This window comes from Trichoderma gamsii (genome assembly GCF_001481775.2).
Source record: "Trichoderma gamsii strain T6085 chromosome Unknown Scaffold_11.2, whole genome shotgun sequence".
NCBI lineage: Eukaryota > Fungi > Ascomycota > Sordariomycetes > Hypocreales > Hypocreaceae > Trichoderma > Trichoderma gamsii.
The window spans coordinates 249,760-270,857 of record NW_020171348.1 but is presented as its reverse complement, the minus strand read 5'-3'; the positions used below and the strand labels follow the sequence as shown (position 1 = coordinate 270,857).

Below are 21,098 nucleotides of genomic sequence, written 5' to 3'. Positions count from 1 at the left end.
AATATGTAAGCGCGTATACCTACAACCTGCCAACCAGTTTGTACAGACAACTTGCAGTTATGCTCATTGCATCACTATTCCCTTAGATTCGTCTACAATCTTGCGAGCTCGAGCTTCATCACGAGGTATGATTTGAACTCCAAATTTCTCTGGCAACACTGAAAGTCCTTCCGTGAGCTTATCAGGGTCAGGCAAGATGGGTTGGCCATTTGAGTCAAGCTCGGGAAGAAAGTCAAAAGCCCAGAGCATCCGCGAGATGGCAATAAAGAGACTCCTCTCAGCAACGTGAATACCGAGACAGATCCTGCGGCCGCTTCCAAAGACATAGTGGTCGCGCTTAGACGGGTCTGGATTCAGTGCTGAATCTGCTGCTGAGGCCATGTCGCCTTCAAATCGCTCTGGTTTAAATGCCCGCGGATCAGGATACCGTTGCGGGTCCATGTGGATGGTGTAAACATTGTTGACCAGTCCTGCACCAGCAGGAATTCGGTATCCCATGTATTCGTCCTCGCGATTGGATGCGTGTGGAACTCCTGCAAGAAGCGCAGTGGGCATCCATCGAAGTGACTCCTTGACACAGCCGCGGATATATGGCAAGCTATCCTCATCATCCAGTGTTGGAAGGCGATCAGATCCAATAACGCGATCTATCTCTTCCTGTGCTTTGCGTTGTACCTCGGGGAATAATATCAATGCTTGAATAAAGCCGTATAGCGTTGATGATGTTGTGTCTGAGCCTGCCTCGAGAAAGCTTCCAGCTACGTATGCAGCCTGTTCATCTGTGAATCCATTCTTCTCTTGCTGCTGTGCAAGAGAAACGCAGATACAATCATTGTGCGTCTGGTTTTTGTAGCTTTGTTTCGCCTCGAGCCACAGATTCAGGTACATGTCCATCTCTTTCTTGTGCAGTTCCTTGGCCTGTCTCTTCATTGGGGTCAAAAATTCAGGAAGCCATCTTAAGATTGGAAAAAAATCCAAGAATGCAGATGCTCCCGTCTGAGTAATCTTTCCAACGTCGTTGAAGCCTTTGAATACCTGCAGAAGTCTCGGATCATCATGTCGTACTGTTCGCCAACTTGTCTCTACTTGTTAATAAATGATTGTGTAGTGTCATGTCAGTAAAAGAAAGTTTCATTGACTTACCCATAGATCATACGAGTTGACAAAGAATTGCTATATCTGCGCAAACTTTCGAGTATTAGATCTGGGCGATCCAACATTTCACGTAATAATTGTTTGCTTTCTAGAATTTGATACGGTACGTATGCTTTCGAGGATTGTACGTTAAGCAGCTGGTGTCCAAGTCTCCGGAACTGAGAATTTGGTAAAAGTATTAGAAACAATGATCATACCACTTTTCAGCAGAGGATCAGATTCAACTCACCATTCGCCAGCTGTCCCCGTATCCCTAGTGTCTGTGTTAACTCAAAGTCAATTCATTTATGGGTCTGTGATGAAGCTTACCAGCATCAAAAATCGATAACCGCCACTGCAAAGCGTCTGTCCAATGTACATCTCAAGACGATCGCTATGGATGCCACCACGCTTATCCAGTAGCTCTTTAATCGCCACATCGTTAGACAGCACGATTAACACTTGCGTTCCTAGGATAAGACTGTACACTGGGCCATATTCCTGTGCCCATTTCTGAAACTGCAAGTGCGCTTGGGACTTGGGGAGCTATGCGGTCGAAAAGACCGTCAGCAATCTCACTCGATGGATTGTGAAACCATCTCTTTGGAAGCTTGGCATACCTGATGAATATTTCCCAAAATAGGCAATGTCGGAGGCCCTGGAGGGAAGTCCGCCGGCCGTCTACCAATACGACTCAGCCTTCTTAATGCCTCAAAAAGGACTGCAGTGCATAAGACATATATGAGAATAGGTGCACCCATTCTGAATATGTGAAGGATGAGTGTAAGTTAATGTGTGTGCCGCCTACTCTAACTTCAAGTAGAAATATAAAGAGCAGGGTGACAAGTATAAAAGCACAGTTTACGAATACTAACGGACAAACCTTCGCTCACTCGCATTAGACTACCCCTGCAGTCGCAGAGCCTAGAATGTCTCTCCACAGTCAAACATCCGTTCCACTGACTTTTATGGTCTAGGCTACAAGTACCTATTTTGATAAGTGATGTGTTTATAATGATAATTACAACTTGTCCTTATTGAGTAATAAAAAATTGCTAAGCGAGTCAATCTAAAGCAGTAGGATCATGGCTTCTGCCTGGGTAACCTGCAATTTCCTGATAGAGAAAATGATTACGATCATGACATGCGGGGGCGTAGTTATTTAACTGCTAAGCTTCCATTTTCCGTCTAGCTAGATGCTCCTAGGAACTTCATAGTAAATTAGCGCAGCAGGTCATTGATTGGTTCCCTTCATTTGTTGTGCTCGGCGTCTTCAATCACATGAAACAGGACTAATCAAGCAATAATGAAAACTAACTCGCCTTGGTCCTTCAAGACGCCGATGAAACAAGGTAGTTGTAACGATATAAGCATGATCCTACCGACAACTGTAGCGTTCGATATGCAACCATCTCTTTGGAACCTTGGCATAATCGAGCTGACTCTTCCCGTGTCTGACGGCCGGCGGTGCCGATCAGAATCTGTTTAGGCTGCTCAGAGCCTTGCTCTTTGTTCTAGGGGCTATAGTAATAACTTAAACCTTGCGGGCAGGGGTAGCAATCCTCCTTTGCAGCCGGATCGTTGCCCTTTCGGCTAGGTGGATCAAGGATCAACAAGCAACATACAAGCGTGATAACCTTGCATCTTGGTCATCATTACACTCCTTGACCTGAAACTTGATCACAATGGAATTTTTCCGTACCGTTCGCGCGTCAATAAGCCTATGGGCCTAGAGAATAACCAGGATCGCTGTCTCGGCTTAATAGAGAGGTCGGCTGTATCTTCAACGTCTTACTAATTTTGTGAACAAGGTAGCATCGGAACGCTTACATGATCTCTCGATATGTCACTTGCAAAGATCCCTGCAAGCTCACAGACGACTGTTGAGTACGAGGATCAAACACTCTTACACTTGAGCCTCTAGCTATTCATCCTCACAACTCTTTTTCCAGCACATCTCATTGTGAGCCAATACTGCCATCATCTAGTTTCACTGTATGTTTACTAGCTTTTTCACTATGCCTGGCATTCTGGATCAAACTCCTGCGCCTGAATATGGGCGCAGGTTAATACCCAACATCATCGATGAGCGAGCCGAGAGCGATCCAACAAAAGCATTTGCGTCTATTCCGCGATCCAAAAACCTCGCAGATGGCTTCGTTGATATCACTTATGCACTTGTTGCCAATGCCATCAACCGGGCAAGTTGGTGGCTTTCACGCTCGATGGGCAATACGGAAACATCAGAGGTGTTTGCATACTTGGGTCCCAATGACTTGAGATATCCCATTCTGTTAGTTGCGACAATGAAATGCGGCTATCAAGTATGTAAAAACAAAAACAAAAAAACATAAGGATTTTGGAGACAAAAACTAAAGCATTGTGATTCTTAACAACCATAGATGATGATGCCATCGCCTCGTAATTCCGCAGAGTATCAGCAAGAGCTCCTTCGTCGCGCCGGATGTCAGACTCTTTTCTGTACCCGCGGTTTAATGGCCAAGTTGTCACCAGTGGTAGATGATCTGGATATCTTCTGCAAAATCGCACCTGATTTGAACGAGCTACTCGATCCCACGCCTGTGGCCCCGTTTCCTTTTGAGGCGACTTATGATGAGGTGAAGAAGAATCCATTTCTTATCCTCCACACGTCCGGGTCAACTGGTAAGTCTTTATCAATACACTTTTATAGTATTCTTCTCATTTAGTGTACAGGACCACCAAAGCCAATTACTTTGACCTTTGAGTGCACTACGACAGAGGACACGCATCGCCTTCTCGATGACCCGGAGGGTCGACTGTGGTGGCGCCTGTTTGCAAACCGGCGATACTTTATGGGCATGCCATGCTACCATGTAAGTAACACCCTTCTCGCGCTAAGAGACGGTTTTATTAAGACAAGTATCTAGTCTGCTGGCGTCTGGTTTTCGCTCTTCAAACCCGTCTATTTCAACTCGACGGCGGTATTTGCATTAAGCGACAGGCCTCCCACAGCTGCTATCGCCGAAGCTGTGCATCGAACCGCTGAAGTCTCTGGTGGAATATACCCGCCCTCTCTTTTGGAAGAGATTAGTCGAACAGAGTCTCTCAGCGGAGTCAAAGGCTTGGAATTTGTAGCTTATGGAGGGGGCCCTCTTTCAAAATCAGCGGGAGATCGGCTCTCTAGTATCACCATTCTTCACAATTTCATTGGCTTCACTGAGAATAGCGCACCTCCGCGGTACGTTATGGAGCCAGAAGATTGGAATTACTTTGAGTTTCATCCGGCCTCGGGTTTTTTTCCGGAACATCTGCACGACGACCTCTACAGGATGTCCTTCAAGCGTCTTCCTGAATATGAGTTTGTTCAAACAGTATTTCGGCTGTTCCCAGAGCTAGACAAGTATACATCTGGGGATATCTTGAGTCCACATCCAACAAAGCCCAATCTTTGGACATATGGCGGTCGCACTGACGATCTTATTGTGCTATCGACAGGCGAGAAGTTCAACCCCATTCCTGCTGAGCTGATGCTCAAGGGCTGTTCAGTGGTTAAAGACACTCTTATTGTTGGCGATGGGCGAAGTCAAGCCGCACTACTTGTTGAGCGTGATGCGGAGGCTACGGCCAGAATGTCACACGAGGACGTTCTAAATGAATTATGGCCGTTTGTCCAGAGGGTGAACTTGACGCTGCCTACTCAAGGAAGATTGCTGAGGTCAAACATCGTCTTTGCCTCTGCCGCAAAGGAGTTTTCACGTTCGCCAAAAGGCTCTGTGCAGCGCAAGGCTACTGTCGCAAATTTTGAGTCTGAGCTTAACAGCATCTATGCAGGTGGCAGATCGCTACCAACTGGCAATGGTCATAATCAGTTGGCTAAGAAGCCGCAACCAAATGGAAGCAGTCACGACCAATTGACTGAGAAAACACTGTCAAATGGAAACAATCAAAACCAGTTGACGAAAAAATCGATGCCAAAGGGAGAAGGGCATGACCAGTTACCCAAAGTCAACGGTTATAGACATCAGGCCAGGCTTGGGCTGACGATTGGCCCTGTTGCGAAATCTCCAGCCGAGTCATCAAATAGCGACACCAGCTCTGCAATTACAACGCCAGTATCTCCCAGAACAGTGAAACCGGCCACAGAGCTTGATATTGGCGATACCACAACGGTTTCAGCTACGACCGTATCTCGACATGAAGAGCACTTTCTTGCCAAAGAAAACGTTGATGATGAGCAAAAGCCGACGACCGTGGTGAGCGAATCGCAAGCTATCAACTTTATTCGCAAAGCTTTGGAAGCTATAGGTGGCATGCGCAGCAAAGATAACAACGATGACTTGTTCGAACTCGGACTTGACTCTGTAACGGCGCTGCAGTTGTCAAACGAGCTCCAAAAGATATCGCCACTATGGCCACAGGAGAGAGATACTGCTTTGCAGCTGGTTTATGCAAATTCAACTGTCAAAAGCCTGGCACAAGCTGTAAGCAGATTGAGTAAACTCTCAGACAACGCGACGGACTCGTCTCACTCTTCAAAAACCGTCGAAACGGTCAATGTCACTGGAGCTGTCGCTAAGCCGAAGAAACTCGATGCTGTGGAAAGCCAAGCACCCGATACCATTGAGAGGCTAATCCAAACATACACGTCGAATCTTGAAGAGAGTGCTCCAAATCGAGAAATCACCGTTGCTCTTACGGGCAGTACTGGATCTGTGGGAAGCCATCTACTGAGTCGCTTGATGGCGGAGCCAAATGTGACAAAAATATTTTGCCTAAATCGTTCTACAGATGGAGAGAAGGCTCAAAGGGCAGCATGCGAGAAAAACGGCATCAAATGGACGCCAGGAAGCAAACCAGTTGAGTTTCTCACAGTCGATCTGTCACAACCAAATTTGGGACTCAAAGCAAATCAGTACGCTGCTCTGCAGGATGAAACCGATATCATCATTCATAATGCTTGGAAACTTGACTTTCTACACACTGTCAACCATTTTGAGAAGACTCATATCGCAGGAGTTCGGCATTTAATTGACCTTTCTGCACACTCTGAGCGTCGACCACGCATACTTTTCATTTCTTCTATCGCCAGTGTCCTCGGTTGGAAGGAGAGTCGGAAAGTGCCAGAAGAGATTATCTTTTCTGATTCGGTTACCGCTAACAATGGCTATGCTCAATCCAAGCACATAGCTGAAAGAATTCTTTATGAGGCTTCACAAACTGTTGGCATTCAGGTCACAGTCGTACGACTTGGTCAAATCGCAGGACCTACGAGTGCTGGAGTTGGGAAATGGAACTCGCTTGACTGGGTGCCTCAGATTATATACACGTCTAAATCGCTTGGAGCCGTACCAAAGACTCTGGGCATGGCTGATGACGTTGACTGGGTTCCGATTGATCAACTGCCTGGTATTCTGGTAGATTTGATCCATCATGATCTGAAAAAGCCTGAGAGGTTTCAAATCTACCACGCTGCAAATCCTAACCCAGTGTCATGGGGATCTCTGCTTCCGGCGATATGCCACCGTCTTGGTGCTGACGTGCAATTAGTTAGTTACCAGCAATGGCTAACAACGCTTCGCAATAAGTCTGGGCACGCTGAAGATGTGAAAGAATTCCCAGCGCTTCGCCTTATGGGCTGGTTGCGGCAATTGGATGCCCCTATGGGCGTCAAGTTACCAAGTCTTTCTACGGAGATTATAGCCCAATCTTCAAGCACCTTTTCTACTCTGGAATCAGTTTGTGGTATGTGGATGGAGAATTGGATGGAGACTTGGGGACTTTGATTGAAAGTCTAGTTACACCTTTGCTGCTGGGGGATTTATACGGCAGTCCAGCTACAGTTTTGCTCCCATATTTGTTTTCTTTGTCCAACACACTGTCTCTTTCAATTCTTCATATTGTCATCATTACTTACTATCCATACAATTACAACTCTCAGTTTTTTGAATATTATTTTTTTGTCTTCCACTTCAGCATTATTTCCAAAGTTCTCTACGCATCATTTACGTCACGTATATTTTATCCACTATGATGCAGTATGTTTATTGAAGAAAAAGAGGCTTCCACTCCTGATCACGTATCATCTATCGGCCTATGAGGTAAAGACTCACAGCTTTTACCAGCACGTGCCCGTGAACAACAAAACTCTGTAGCTCTTTTACGGACCCTAGGATAGTTGCCATAGTGAGCCATGACGAGTCGAAACAAGGGATTAACCGAGGCCATTGCGTGGAAGGGATGGATGTGCTCAGTACAGACCGAGTATCTACTCTCCACTTTGCAAAGAAGACTTTGTTATCCTTGGTTTCGGCAAAAGTTACCACATGGTGAACAATCAAAACAAATGCAGAGGACAACCAACTACCTATGCAGCTACGAGAATGTGGCGCTGTAAGAATGAGTGATCATCGCTTACGACGACGTATACATATACATCACCGCTGTTTAATATATAAGGACGTTGATCCTTGCCTCTACCTTGTCCTTCAGCTCAGCTTTGTTCTAATCCTGAGGGATGGGCCGATTGCGCACTTCTACGGAGTACTCCGTACTAGGCTCCCTACCCTATGCATGCAGTTACTATCTAGTTCCAGTAATTTTTTAGAAAGCTGCGAAGATCCCGAGGCTAAGGCCATCCTAAGATGAATCCAGATTTGCTACCCCTGCATATTACTATAGACCCATGTAATCTTCGGGAGTACTCTGTCAACGGAATCTCGGCCGAGACTTATATTGTGGGGATCTTACATGCCGAGGATCCTGTTCGAGACCCTTTGGCCGCCTAAATGATAATCAATACAGCCACGATATATGCCAAGGCACTAATTATAACCATGTATTTCTTTTTGTAGCAAATGTAAGGCACCAAGCTTTGTTTTAGAGGATGACGAAGCGTAACTGCAAAAGCTAGCAATTCCCTCAGCTTATTGAAAGAGGACGCCAGCCTTTCGGTGCACTTTTCACTTGGCGAAGATGCGCAGAATTGGGATCCGTTGAAGAATCAAACAGTAACAAAGGTATGGCTACTAAAGATTTACATTTGAATAGCTTACAGCATGCACAAAACTATCATTATTCAAAGCTCAAGTGAATCGAAAAGTATATATATTCAAGATAATCAGTATGTTTGTGAAATATTTAGTGACTCTTGCCATTAGTGTACTCAGGAAGCTTCTGGCGAGGAGGAATAGGCTATTATTGTCGATTAGTATAATGTCATTGAACAAAAAGGAATGCACAATTGAGTCTTACCTTGGGATCCTCCACGTAATCGAAGTGGCCAGAATTCTGAAGGAGCAGATTGTTCTTCGGGTTCGCTTCTCCATTGAACCACATGGGGAAACCAATGTCAAAAGGTGCGGCATTTTCAATCATGTCCATGTCTTGTTTCGTAAGCTGAAGAGTAAGAGCTTCAATGTTACTCTTGAGATGTTCGAGCTTCCGGCCTCCCAGAATTGGGAAGACGTATGGCGTTTTGTGTAGGAGGTAAGCCAATGCCACACTAGTCATCGGAACACCCTTGATGCGGCCAATCTCCTCAAGCACTTTGCCTACCTTCTTATGGTTAGAAGTATCCATAACGGGAATGTTGCGGCCGGAGTTCTTGTTCTCCTGAGTGTGACTACGCTCGGTATCAGTCTTGAAGTAGCCGCCGCCAAGGGCACCCCAAGGAGCAAGCGCCATTCCTTCTGCCTTGCACATGGGGATGATATCTCGCTCAAAATCGCGCGCAGCACAGGACCAGTGGCCCTGGTAGACGCTAAACTGGCGTAGTCCGTGAGATCTCGCATCTATGAGAGCATTAGTTATGCACGGCATTGGCACTTTAGGGGAGGCCACATACATTCGTTGGCACGGGACACAACCCACGCAGGCGTGTCGCTGATACCCAAGTACAGCACCTTGCCCGAGAGAACCAGCTGGTTCAAAGACTGCATAATCTCTTCAATCGATGTTGTGAAGTCAAACCAGTGGACGTACATGATGTCGATGTAGTCCGTACGCAACTTCTTCAAACTTGCCTGGACGGTGGTGTAAAGGCTCTTGGTAGAGTTTCCAGTAAAGCTGGAGTGCTGGATGCCTTTCTCATGAATACGGAAACCGTTGCTGTACTTTGTGGCAATGATCATCTCGTCTCGGCATCCTCGAGACTCTAGCCATTCGCCGATCCAGCGCTCTGAGTTGCCGCCTTGGTAGTTGTTGGCGGTATCAATGAAATTGCCACCATGCTCTTTGAAGTAGTCCATCATGGCAAAAGCCGTTTCTTTAGAACATGGCCCCAGGAGGTCATCCCTACATCTGTCAATTGCTGTGAAACACAAACAGAATGGTCAAGATTAATTTACCAGTTGCCGCCAAAGTTCATGGTGCCCAGGCATAGCGGACTGACTAGAACACCAGCTCGGGGTGAAAGAACTCTGTGCACGCCCAGTGCTTCAGGCTCCGGTGGCTGAGGAAAAAAAGGCATGTTGTTACTTGAACAAGGTTAACTTGGTATAAGTCGGGTAAAGTTGCCTAGGTAGATTTGAGTCTGGAAAACGGAATCTACTCCGTTGCAATCCCACAGGCAAAGCGCACTAAATAAATACTTTTCATGAAGCTTGGCATGTCGTGCCTTATTGGTAGTTTACATTAACTCCAACGAGGTTGGTAAATCCTTGTAATCACTAATTCTAGACCGTGACGACGAAAACATACATGATGACAAGCAATCCTTCGTAACAACAATCACCGTAGCAAGCACCCTAAGCAGTAATTTCGGCCACATTTCTCCTGCATGGAACATCAATTCTCCATGCATAGTCCCTAGATTCGCCACGAAAAACGCTGGGACCCTGGAAGCTTTCACCTTACCCACAGTGTCCATGGATGAGCTCGGTGGATTGCTTATAGCGGAGCCCTGCTGCATGCCCCCGCGAAGAGGATTTCAGATTTCATTTATATTTTATCTCAATTTATCTTTTTTCATAGAATAAAGCACGGACTCATGCCATTTGTCAAAAGTTCTCGGCTTCTTCCCCAATCTCCACTATGTTCTCTGTATATGCATAACGTCTCATACCCTGGCTGAGCCAGCATCGGCTTTCGGTGGATATACCTCAACTGACCCCAGACCCCTGACCTGACGTTGAGGTATATCCACTGAAAGCCGTACTATGCCCTTGTCAAGCTTTGTTTAATAACCCCGCAGGCGATCCATGCAGCGGGGTTCCATCCGCATCTCACCGGTGAGCCAACTGCCGTATAAGGCAAGTACTGTAAACCGAAAATAACTGTCAGAATTCTTTCATCGTATAAGCAAATACAGAATAATAATCAGCCCCTATATGGACAACACCTTGACATTACTACATCAAGGCTACTGGGTACTTTAGTACACTATAGCTTTAATTCGTAATATGATAGCGCTATTTCTTGGCATTTTCTTATAGGCACGCTTTCACAAAGTTGTAACAGGCAGCCGGCGTTTCCTTGATACTGGGCGTTTAAGCAGTGATAAAGAAGTATGGGGGTTTGTAACTGTGCAACTCTTTTTAACTGTAAAGGGCTAGTTAGTTTAGCTCTTCTATATGCGTTACGCCAGACCGTATGGGCTTTGAACACATACAATGTATCCAGAGCCGGAAAGAGGCCCGGGCGTCAAACCCGGTAATTTCTCTCCTCCGTGGTGTCTGTATCACAAAAGCTAGTTATAAAGCAGTCATGGAGACAGAAGTTACCGTGCAATGTTTCAGTCTTCCTCCTTGTTTTCACTCAGAAGCCTCACCTCTATCGCTACCTTGAAGAGCCTCTACCATACCTCGCCATAATGCCGTTTATTCCTCTGGAACCTGCCAGTGTGCAGCTACAGCCTCAGAATGTGAAGCGAGGCGTTATGGATCTGAACTCTATGAAGCCTCAGGGTCATGGAAAAATGAGCCTCTTGCTCAAGGCTGCAGACTCAGATGTGGTGACCCAAAAGCGCAAGTCTTCTGCGGGATTGCACCCACCGCCGCCCAAGTCTGTAGCAGAAAAGGCTGCTGCAGCGACTGTCGTGCTGAACCGCTATCGTATTGAGTACCAGAATGATTGGGATATGCCAGCATCAATAATAGGCTCAAAAGAACTTATTGAGGGATTCATTAATCGAAATGAGTCAATTGAACTTGTCTTACCGGCGTTCCCTTTCAAGTCTTCCAATAAGTCGCAAAAGGTCCTTGGTTCACTTCCAGATGAAGCCGAACGTATTTCATTACTGCATCTCAATGGACTTTGTGAATCCATCAAGGAAGTAACAGAAACTGACTGTTATCTCACAATCATCTCCGACGGTATTTCATATAACGGTATAACGCTTCACGATCCTCACGTTAACTACACATAAACATTTGCTAACATTATCTCTAGACCTCTTAGACGTCTCTGATAGTGAAGTGTGGATATATGGTCAGACGCTACGCTCTATGGCTCAGGAAATAGGATGCAGTAACATCCGGTTTCTACGCATTTATGAGCTGTTAGGGTCAGAGTATAGTCACCTAACTACATTAACAGAGGAAGAGTATCTTTACATGGTTCCTGACTTTCGAAAAGGACTGGAAAGTCATCTGCCTGAAGGATATAACGTTGCGGAAGAAATCTTACATAATGCGGACGTAACTGCTACGTACCGCGGCTATAAGAAATTCCTAGAGACTGAGCGAGATACTAAGCTTACAAGCGGTCGCTCAAGAGCCGATAAAGAAAACGCGGAGATTGCTAAACGGATGTTAAATCGCGGCAAAGTAAGTTATAAATGCAATTGGATAAGCTTTGAATACCACTCAAGCTAACCTGTCGAAGGCTTTTGCGCAAGCTATCAAAAAGAGGTTTCCAGTCGCTATCCGTCTGTCAATCCATCCGTCTACAGATGTTGACAAAATCTCTATTACGCTATTACCACAAGATAACGAGGTGCCTATGACGCCCTGGCATGGCGCTGTTATGCGTAAAGTTAACGGAACAATTACTATGACACATGCCAATAAAGTTCTGGCCATATCTCACGAAATTGTTTACCAGAACGGCCGTCCTATGTACTTCCGAGAACGATCTGATCTCTTCTCATGGAATGAAAAGGACCTCGAATTTGAGTATCTTTACCCCACGGGCATAATGGTTCGACCACAAAATCCTGCTAAAAACGCTCTCTCCACTGTTGATATGCAAAAAGTTCGCCAATTATCTGAGCTATGCTCTCCTGTTATTCTCCGTGGCTTCACCAACACTAGGGACCGTCGCGCCTTTACTGCTAAAGCATATGATCTCGGCACAGTCTTGCCCTGGAAGTCAGGCATCATCCAGGAAGTCAAAGACGAGCGCAATTCCGACGCCTCGAGCAATAGTGTTGTCTCAAAAGAGGCTATGCCCATGCACTTTGACGGCATGTTCAAGCTCAAAACGGTCAAAGACGAGAAAACAGGAGAAGACAAGCAGGTATCCGACGTTCCGCGCTTTCAATATTTCGTCTGCCAGGCCGCCGCGCCTTTAGGACACGGCTATACTCTATTCTCGTCTTCAAACCAATTTACTCGCTACCTACCGCAATCTTATAATCTTAAGAAACTACTCAAAATCCGTTGGAGCACCCATAGCCATGGCTATTTCCAGCATAATATGAGCGATATCTCTCTAATTGTGCCGCATCCATCGCTAGGGACGCCCTGTGTGCGTTGGCTTCAGCCATGGCCTCGCTGGAGGACTGCTTATAACTCGCATGACATTAGCATTGACAATGGCTCGCAGAATCTCATCTCTTTGATTGACTCGATCCTTTTTGATCGCCGAGTCTGTCTTTATTTTACCTGGGAAAAAGGCGATGTTTTGGTGTCCGACAACTATTCGATGCTACACACTCGCACTGCATTCAGGGGAGACTGTGACCGCGAGCTGTGGCGTATCCATGTTGACTAATTAAGCAAAGCGGCGAAGCGGCTTTGCGAAGGTAGCAACCGAGAAAAGTGTACATAGACTTCCAGAATTGCTGGTTTAATGATGCTTATATAAAGAGATTTCAAAATTGAGAGAGCAAAAAATACAAAATTCAACGTTGGAGCAAATGAAATAACCTTTTACATGGACCTGGCATCATGTGATCTCGTTGAAGTGCCGTCCTAATTTACAGCAAAGTTTCTCGTTTACTAGGCCGTATCTGTTATTGAGTCCGTATCACTGTCACTAAATTCTTTTCTCTGTAACCTCCAAGACTAATATATCCTAGATTCTGAGACTGAGAACTCGCAATAGCGTCTGTCGCAGAAGATCCTCAGCCTCCTCCAGACCTCCCCTGATATTCCCTCTTCAACACCAGTTCGTCAGTATACGTATTGTAAGTAAATTAATCCTCAAGATCAGTTTATCAATCGGACAACAACCCGGTGCCTTTGTCAACAAGTGTTCAAACTGCCGATAATGCCAAAACGGCCCAGCAGGCCGAGTAAGTTGCATTTCTCATCGTCAAACAAATGTGCTAACCACATAGATATCTCAAGCTGTACGAAGACAGTTATGCCCATCTATATATCTATAAGAGATTTATCAAGGGAAACGTCCCTTTCACCCAATCGCAGTTTCCATTGACCATTGCCTACAGCATCACGGTTCATCAATCACAAGGATATGCACTGGAACGCGTTTAGATTAACCTATGTGATGGTCTTGCGCGTCGAATTATTGCAGGGCATCATGTTCAACGCCACATTTGATCTTCCTGATATCCGCAGCGACGTTAATCCAGCCCATGACCCTCGTCGTCGTCACGCTCTGCGTGAGGCAGCGGCGGCGGGTTTAATTGAGACGGCAAGATCGCTAAGAAAAGGGGAGGTAGTATCAGGCTGGCGCACCTATTGTCACATCTGTTATTAATTTTTGTTCTTAATCTCCGTCTTTTACAGCTCATCAAGCTGCCTAATCATTTCACCGCATAGCCCGGGGCTCTTTGTCTTTTTCCTTCTTCTTTTTCCTCTTCTTCTTTAACAGCTCATTACGCTATGTAATTAGTTAACCACAACTAGGTATTTCGCCTAGAGAGTTTAGTCTAGTGCTCAATGTGTATATATAAGTAATGCCTTATTAATGCCCCTCTCCTGTAAGATATCTCTATTCATAGAACGCCTTATAAAGTATCACAACACATACCCTTTCACCAGAACGTCAGTTATCATTGTATGGTCGAACGGCCTGCGGGAGTGGCGGCATTCTTCTGTGAAACTATACACAAATGTATCTGCCACTGCATATGAGATGATTAACGGAAAGGCATAAGCGATGACACTCCCCATAGTCAGCTTGCATATGCTCAGCAGCAGACCACATCGTAAGCCCGGGTGACCAAGGTCAATGGATCTGGCCTGGCATTGTGAAAGCAGCCGCAAATCCATTTTTTGCTGAACTGTAGCTCTAATAGCCTTCTTATAGTATTTATGCGCGTGTGATGCAGTTGTGATAGCGTGTTGCGCGCAGTATCACCTCGCGCCATCACCGTGCGCTCACATATGTTGCACGTCCGTGATAATGCAACACAACAAAGATGATCCATAAATAAAGAGCAGCTATTAGAAGGCATTCGCAATGTCATGTGTTCAACTTATCTGCGATGGGCTTTTTTTTGTTGTGCTAGTAATAACACAAAGAAACGCTGGTCGACAAAGCATGCGAACAACCTAGCTCTTTGCAACCACTCTTCCTTTATTCCTCTGCAGAGGCAGAAAATTAAGTAAAGGATTTCTTTTCTTTTACTAGAGGCTTTTACTTTTCCCTCTAGTTCAGAAATAACTAACCAGTCATGCTAAAATGATAGATGAATATAACAGAATACAAAACCTGGACCTGTTCCCCCGTTCCTTCTCCTCTCTTCAACAGCTTTCATTATCACTCTTCCAACCATCTTGAGATAAAAGCCACCTACGCTACATTTATTAAGATAACAACCATCTACACTCCACAATGGCCACTCCAGCAACTCCACCCCGAGCCGATGCGATCCGCAATAAGAAAGCAAGGATTGCGCAACGATTTGGCCGCATAATAAGCTCCTTCACAGAGAACCGTTGGTGCACTAATTGCCTTTGAATAGCATAAAAAGAGCAAAGGAGAAAGTAGAAGCTAGATATAGGAAGCTCGTCGCCAGTCGTCGAGTTATGGCTTTACAGCAATGTCCTAGACCAATCGAGCGAACACCTCCACAATTATGTGCCTTCTGTTATCCTGATAGCATCAGCCTTGACTAACTTACTTTTGCACCCAATGGACGCTGGCACATCAAAAAGATATCGATATCCATCCCATATTTAAGCGCCATATTGGCGGCTTTGTTGCTCGTTGGCGCCATCATACTACTGTATAAGACGGAGTCAAAAGATTTGAGGCTGGGCTTGCTTGTACTTTTCACGACACTGTTGCAGCTAGTGTTGCTTCTGGTTCTTTCATTTCTTGTCTTAATGCCGCCCTCAATGAACGCGAGTTGTGTTACATAGGCATATATCACCAGAAAGATGGCTCCTTGGTATGAATCGAGCGCTTAGTAAAATGCTCTGCTAAAAGATCTTTCGCGTAGCTTCTCCGTCTATTGGGCTACTGTGATCATGGCCATAGGCAGGATAAATCAGGCCTGAGACTGTCATTCTGTTCGTGGTTGGGTGTTTGGCCAATAACAACTTGTGATTGCGAAGGGACACTCAATTCATTATCGTTGACACAACATAACCAGCAGATTGCGGTTGTCTAATTTGCGGATGAGATATAGCGAAGAGTATCCCGAGGTTAACACTGCCGCTGGTGCCTTCATGCCAATATTGCTACTGGTTTGAAGTGCCTGGCGCTGATGTTAGGTCCAAGAAGAAGTAGAAGAGCTGTAAATTGGCGACATCGGCTGCGACTGGGGCACTGGGTAACGAAGACTGTGTCGGTGGTGTTGATGAATGCCTAGCGATCGATCAATTGCTAGATTGTTCATTGTAGATGGAGATGACTGTGCATTCTTGTTGTGTTCGACATGTATTCCTTCAGCGTCGAGTAATGGGTTGCAATGATTGGTGTTTAAGACTACACAGTGATCAGTATGGGCATCCTACCGTCGCAGACAAAGATCACCACAATTCATCAAACCAGGCCGATTCATGCTGTAGATTCCTTTAAAACTAGATAGACCATGCATAGGTAGCTATTATATACCATATCGTACACATATTTAATAGAAAGTTAAAAAAGAAAGAAACACCTTTAATGGCTTCAATATCGAATCCTGGCAGCAATGCATCCCGTTCCCTTCGCATCTTACGAGTTTCTATCTCGTTGATAATGGCACACACAAAGAAAAGAAAGGGAAATCATAATCCCTTGTTAGCTAAAGCATAAACAAAGCGGTAAGCTCGTTGTTACCGCATCTTCCCAGATGCGTTTCCCTGCTAGAATGCTGAGGCGTTAATGACGCGAAGTCGAGTCGTAGTTCCGGTGAGGGTTGCCAATGCCGCCGGGCTTGAGCAGAGGCTGGTTCTCTCTGGCGATGGCTCGTTCCTCTCGTTCTTCCATATCGTCCAAGTCTTCCTCGGTTTCGGCGTACCGTTCTGGGTGGCCTGTGAAAGGACCTGGTAGGCCGCGCTCCCAGCCCTCAGAGTAGGTGCGAGGAGCGTATGGACGCTGTGGCGTAGCGTGGTGCTCGATGGGTGACTGAGGCGCACTGCTGGTGTAGCTGTGCGCGTATTCTTCGTTGCGTCTCGCAATTTCGTAGTAGATGGCCATTGCAAGAACACTACCTTGCATGAAGGCCGTCAGGAGGTATATGGCCCATGTGCTCCAGCCCTCCATGCCAAGTCTTGCGAAAAGACTGGCAGCAAATAAAAGACCTCCCGGCGTCTGGATGCACATCATGGGGATGCTCAGGCTACCGACGTGCTTGAGATGGTAGGTCGTCCATATCTGAGGAACATATTGGATAGCCGCGAGAGCTGCAGACATGACACCGAGAAAATTGGCCCAGATGTTTAGCTTGTTAGGCAAGGCAATGGCAAAAACGCCCGTCAGTGCAATCACAATCAGTCCGTGAAGGATGCTGAGGCCGCCCACAGCGAGAGCCGTTTGCCATCTCGGGCTCTCTCCGCCAAGCTCATCTTGAGGCACGTTGGCTTCGCGATAGCGGAAGAAGATGAGGAACAGAACAAGGCTGAAGTAGAAAAATCAGCGAGAGTACTTGGAACAGACGTGGGACAAAGGATGGGACAAAGGGCAGTGACTCACATGGCAGTGAAGCACAACCATTGTGTTCCCAGCTGGGCAACACCAAGCAGGCCGGCAGCACATTCGAATGTCTCCAGTTCTCTGCAGCAGCCAATGGCGTTGCGGGATGGTGCTACAGTAAGGATGTTGGCGAAGCCAGCGGTGGCGGAAGTGGTGCCCAGCAGGACGAAATAGGGAGATATGCCTTCGGAGGTGCCACGAGAGATGATGCGATAGTGCTGGGGAAGATATGAGATCAGAAGGCCGATGAGAATGATGCTGCCGAGGACTGTCAGAATCTGTGCCAGAGAGAAGCCATATGGAGAGGAGGGAAGCTCACATGGAAACAGTCAGCTCGATGTAGGAGGGCGTCTTGAGGCTGTCGCAGGACGAGGCCGTGGCGGTTGCCAAGGGAGAGGCCTCCATGATGTTTGTTTGCAGCGGTGATGCAGAAAGTCTCGAGAATGTTCTTCGTTTCGATTTGCAGTCGGCCGTAGTGGAGTCGCGTAGGTCGGAAAGGGGGAGCTGGAAAGGGAGAGAAGATAAAGCTGGATCTTATCTCGGATCTCGCACGACGTCGAAGTTGATGGTGGTCAGGCAGTCTTTTGTCAGGCAGAGGGCCGCGAGGATATGGCTGGGAGTCGGGGCTATGCGGTAGTCATGGTCGTCGGGAGCGTTGTGGCCGAGAAAGAGAGAGGAATAGTCGGGGGTCGAGATGCGCTCAGCTCAGGGTCAGGCAAAAGTGAGCGGCGAGAGACGAGCCAAGCGAGGCAGAGGCAAGGCGGTTTCTTGGGTTGTCACCGAGAGGATGGAGAGTCTGAGCATGGATGAGCTCCGTACTGGAGACGGCGGTACTGAGTAAGGCGGTACCTACGGCGGTACGTCGCGGTACTAGCCAGAGTACGGGGTACGGGGCGGGTACTTGGGCAGCACTAGGCCCAGCAGCGGATGATGGCGCCAGCTAGCAGCGGTTGCGGCTGGTGCAGGCAGCTATGGCAGTACTGGAGATATTCCATTGGATGCAGCACTTGAGTTTTATATCGTCACATGCAAAGAAAGAGTTGATTTTGAGTGTCCTTTATTAGGGATTGGGCACACATTGCTGAGTACCTAGAGTCTACCTGCAATCTCTCGCAACACAGGTTAACCCCACTCAGGGCTCATGTACCTCTCGCAATCGATATCTGGGTATCGCATGTACCTGCTCGTATGAGCACTCACCTGAACATTTTCATGCTTGCGGGCGGTCCGTCAGGCGAGTCCTCAGCCCGCAGCGGCACGCGCTGTAACTCTGCCCAAGAGGTATTTACCTCATCTGTTGCCCGTAATAGGAGGTGGTAGCAGCAGCATTAAGTACCTTCATCTTACGCTGAGCGCGGAGTGAAGTGCCAACATGTGAAATGTACAGCCAAGAACTGCTGGCTGCACCCAGCGTGCCGGCGCTGGCATCATTATCACGCCAGCTCTAAGCATCTCTCGACCAGGGCATCTGCAGTGCGACCCTATGCTGCTGGCGGGCACTGCGCTGGAGCCACTGGGCAGCTGTTCCGCCCTCTGAAAGCCCCGAAGCTAATGTACCCCGTATCCGAAGCCCAGGAGACGCACACACATTAGCATTTTTGAACTGCTACCTTCCAAAGGGGATGTTTGGCATGAGGTCAGTGGGCATTTGAGACATTAATCAGCTCATGACTCTTCTTGGCCACTGAGAATTGGCATAGATGGCCGCTGAAAGTAGGGAGAACTGGCTGCGCGCGGGATCGATAAAGCGCGAGATCACGGTATGCGGCTAGTATCAAGTACAAATGGACTCCAGCGCTACGGGCGAGATGACGTCGTTTGGCGGCGGGCAATTTAGATCTAGGCACGGCCCATTCGTACAGAGTACGCGCTAGATACTTGCGTTGGGTAATTTTCTTCTTTTTAACATCTCCTTTAGCGTCCGTGTTTTTTGCCATCTGCTCATCTAAAGCCCCCCCTTGCATATAAATCCAGCATCGCTGCCAGGATCTTAATCTCAACCGGACCACAGCAGGCAGTAATTGGCTTACCTAGGTCTGGGTGTACGCCAATCGATTAGAGGAACGCTGTTTTCTGCCATTGACCATGCAGCGGTGAATGTGGAGTTGGACAAGCCTTGCCTACCGGGGCAGCAATGCCAACATCAGCGGAATCATGGCCCAAGGAGACGCAGCAGAGTCTTGTGTCGTAGAGCGGCGCGATGAGCAGCAGAGTGAAAAAGCGGCACCTTCAATCCATCTGCTTGCTGAGCGACTCGCCAATGCCACCACAAGCGTGACCGCAACACCGCCGGATCAAAGCGAGGCGGAACAGAACCGTCAAGCAGATAGCGAGACAACGTCTCCTGATCTCAATCCAACCCGAAGCCAGCGCTTTTACACCTCCGCCCAATGGACAGCCGACGGCACCTCCATCCTCGCAGCATCCTCCGACCAGACCGTGGCCTCCTTCATTCTTCCCGCAGACCTCCTGCAGCCTGCAGGAGAACCTCGCCATCTGGCCCGTCAGGCCAGCATCAAGCTCCCAGAACCCACCCAGACCCTCGCCAGCGCGCCCTATTTCTCCCTGGCCAACCCAGCTTCGCAGACCTTTTTGGTGGGATGCCGAGATCACCCCCTCCACTTGTACCACGCGTTCCCTCAGTTCGATGATGCTGATGCTGATGGCGCTGGGGACGTCGCAAGTCGGCCCCTCTACACCTACAAGCTCATCCGCATGGAGTCGGAGCAGTACATATCCCCCGCTTCTCTGCTGTGGGAGTATCCCGGGACGCACTTCATCTGTGGCTCAGCGAACCGCATCGATCTCTTCGACGCATCCGGCCACTGCGCCGACGGGCCGACCTTGACCATCCCGACGATTCCATCCCGGCGACACATCTCCAAGGGTAGCGGCGTAGGCATGAAGGGCACCGTGGCCGCCCTGGCAGCGTCGCCTCCCGCCGATGCCAGCGGCCACGGATCCATCCTGGCAGCCGGCACCTGGACCCGCTGGATGGGGACGTACGATATCCACCGCACTGATAAGGTTGTTGCGAACTGGTCGATCGCCGATGCGGATGAAAAGGCGTTCCGCATCGGCCTGGGAGGCCAGGGCATCGTGCAGACGGCATGGAGCCCCTGCGGGCGGTATCTTGTCGTGAATGAGCGCCAGGCGGACGGGCTGTTGGTTTACGATATTCGAGGCACTGGACAGCTCCTGGCGGTGCTGAATGGTCGCAGGGCTAATACCCAGCAGCGGCTACACTTTGATGTGTTCCAGGGAGAGACTGGATTTGAGGTCTGGGCTGGCACACAGGACGGCGCTGTGGCTGTATGGGAAGAGGTGGGTATGAGCAATGATGTTGTAGAGCCTTCTTGGACGTGGAGGGCGCATGAATCTCCTGTAGGAAGCACGATTGTGCACTCGAGCGGCTCTGTTGCAGCAACTTGCTCTGGAGGCTGGGGGTATCCGCGAGAGAGCAGAGAATCTGATGCAGCGGAATCCCACCATAGACAAGTCTTTGACGAATCCTCACTAAGAGTTTGGTCCATTGGCGGGTCAGACCAAGGCGCTTAAAAAGTTGATTTCATGTTTATTTGTCTGCCTATTGTTTCAAACCGTTCATAGCTGGATGAAGGGAGCTTGTAAGATAGTATTGCAATAGCATATTCATGATGTATTATGTTAGTTCTGTCCAACTCTATCTCCCAACGCCTCTGCTATGTACCTATGTATCATGCCGATTCCTC

The 21,098-nt window shown here is 47.7% G+C and overlaps 6 protein-coding genes across 6 annotated transcripts; 3 read left to right on the top strand and 3 right to left on the bottom strand.

The window, feature by feature from the left end:
- Positions 1 to 63: 63 nt before the first annotated feature.
- On the bottom strand, positions 64 to 1,895 carry TGAM01_v203992 (cytochrome P450 oxidoreductase; the record flags this gene model as incomplete). The annotated part of the gene is made up of 5 exons (XM_024549326.1): positions 64 to 1,082; positions 1,157 to 1,313; positions 1,385 to 1,408; positions 1,465 to 1,680; positions 1,755 to 1,895. The coding sequence occupies 5 exons, from the start codon at positions 1,893 to 1,895 to the stop codon at positions 64 to 66; spliced, it is 1,557 nt and encodes a 518-aa protein (XP_024405911.1).
- A 1,236-nt stretch (positions 1,896 to 3,131) lies between these two features.
- Positions 3,132 to 6,899, top strand: TGAM01_v203991 (hypothetical protein; the record flags this gene model as incomplete). The annotated part of the gene is made up of 4 exons (XM_018800539.2): positions 3,132 to 3,458; positions 3,537 to 3,798; positions 3,850 to 3,989; positions 4,044 to 6,899. 4 exons carry the CDS (start codon positions 3,132 to 3,134, stop codon positions 6,897 to 6,899), a joined length of 3,585 nt encoding a protein of 1,194 aa, XP_018666004.2.
- A 1,354-nt stretch (positions 6,900 to 8,253) lies between these two features.
- Positions 8,254 to 9,583, bottom strand: TGAM01_v203990 (norsolorinic acid reductase; the record flags this gene model as incomplete). The annotated part of the gene is made up of 4 exons (XM_018800538.1): positions 8,254 to 8,307; positions 8,368 to 8,906; positions 8,960 to 9,408; positions 9,462 to 9,583. The coding sequence occupies 4 exons, from the start codon at positions 9,581 to 9,583 to the stop codon at positions 8,254 to 8,256; spliced, it is 1,164 nt and encodes a 387-aa protein (XP_018666003.1).
- A 1,341-nt stretch (positions 9,584 to 10,924) lies between these two features.
- TGAM01_v203989 (hypothetical protein) lies at positions 10,925 to 13,047 on the top strand (the record flags this gene model as incomplete). The annotated part of the gene is made up of 3 exons (XM_024549325.1): positions 10,925 to 11,441; positions 11,503 to 11,879; positions 11,938 to 13,047. 3 exons carry the CDS (start codon positions 10,925 to 10,927, stop codon positions 13,045 to 13,047), a joined length of 2,004 nt encoding a protein of 667 aa, XP_024405910.1.
- A 3,507-nt stretch (positions 13,048 to 16,554) lies between these two features.
- On the bottom strand, positions 16,555 to 17,772 carry TGAM01_v203988 (hypothetical protein; the record flags this gene model as incomplete). The annotated part of the gene is made up of 3 exons (XM_024549324.1): positions 16,555 to 17,293; positions 17,368 to 17,625; positions 17,687 to 17,772. The coding sequence occupies 3 exons, from the start codon at positions 17,770 to 17,772 to the stop codon at positions 16,555 to 16,557; spliced, it is 1,083 nt and encodes a 360-aa protein (XP_024405909.1).
- Positions 17,773 to 19,521: 1,749 nt separating this feature from the next.
- On the top strand, positions 19,522 to 20,925 carry TGAM01_v203987 (hypothetical protein; the record flags this gene model as incomplete). The annotated part of the gene is made up of 1 exon (XM_018800535.1): positions 19,522 to 20,925. One exon carries the CDS (start codon positions 19,522 to 19,524, stop codon positions 20,923 to 20,925), a length of 1,404 nt encoding a protein of 467 aa, XP_018666000.1.
- Positions 20,926 to 21,098: the final 173 nt, after the last annotated feature.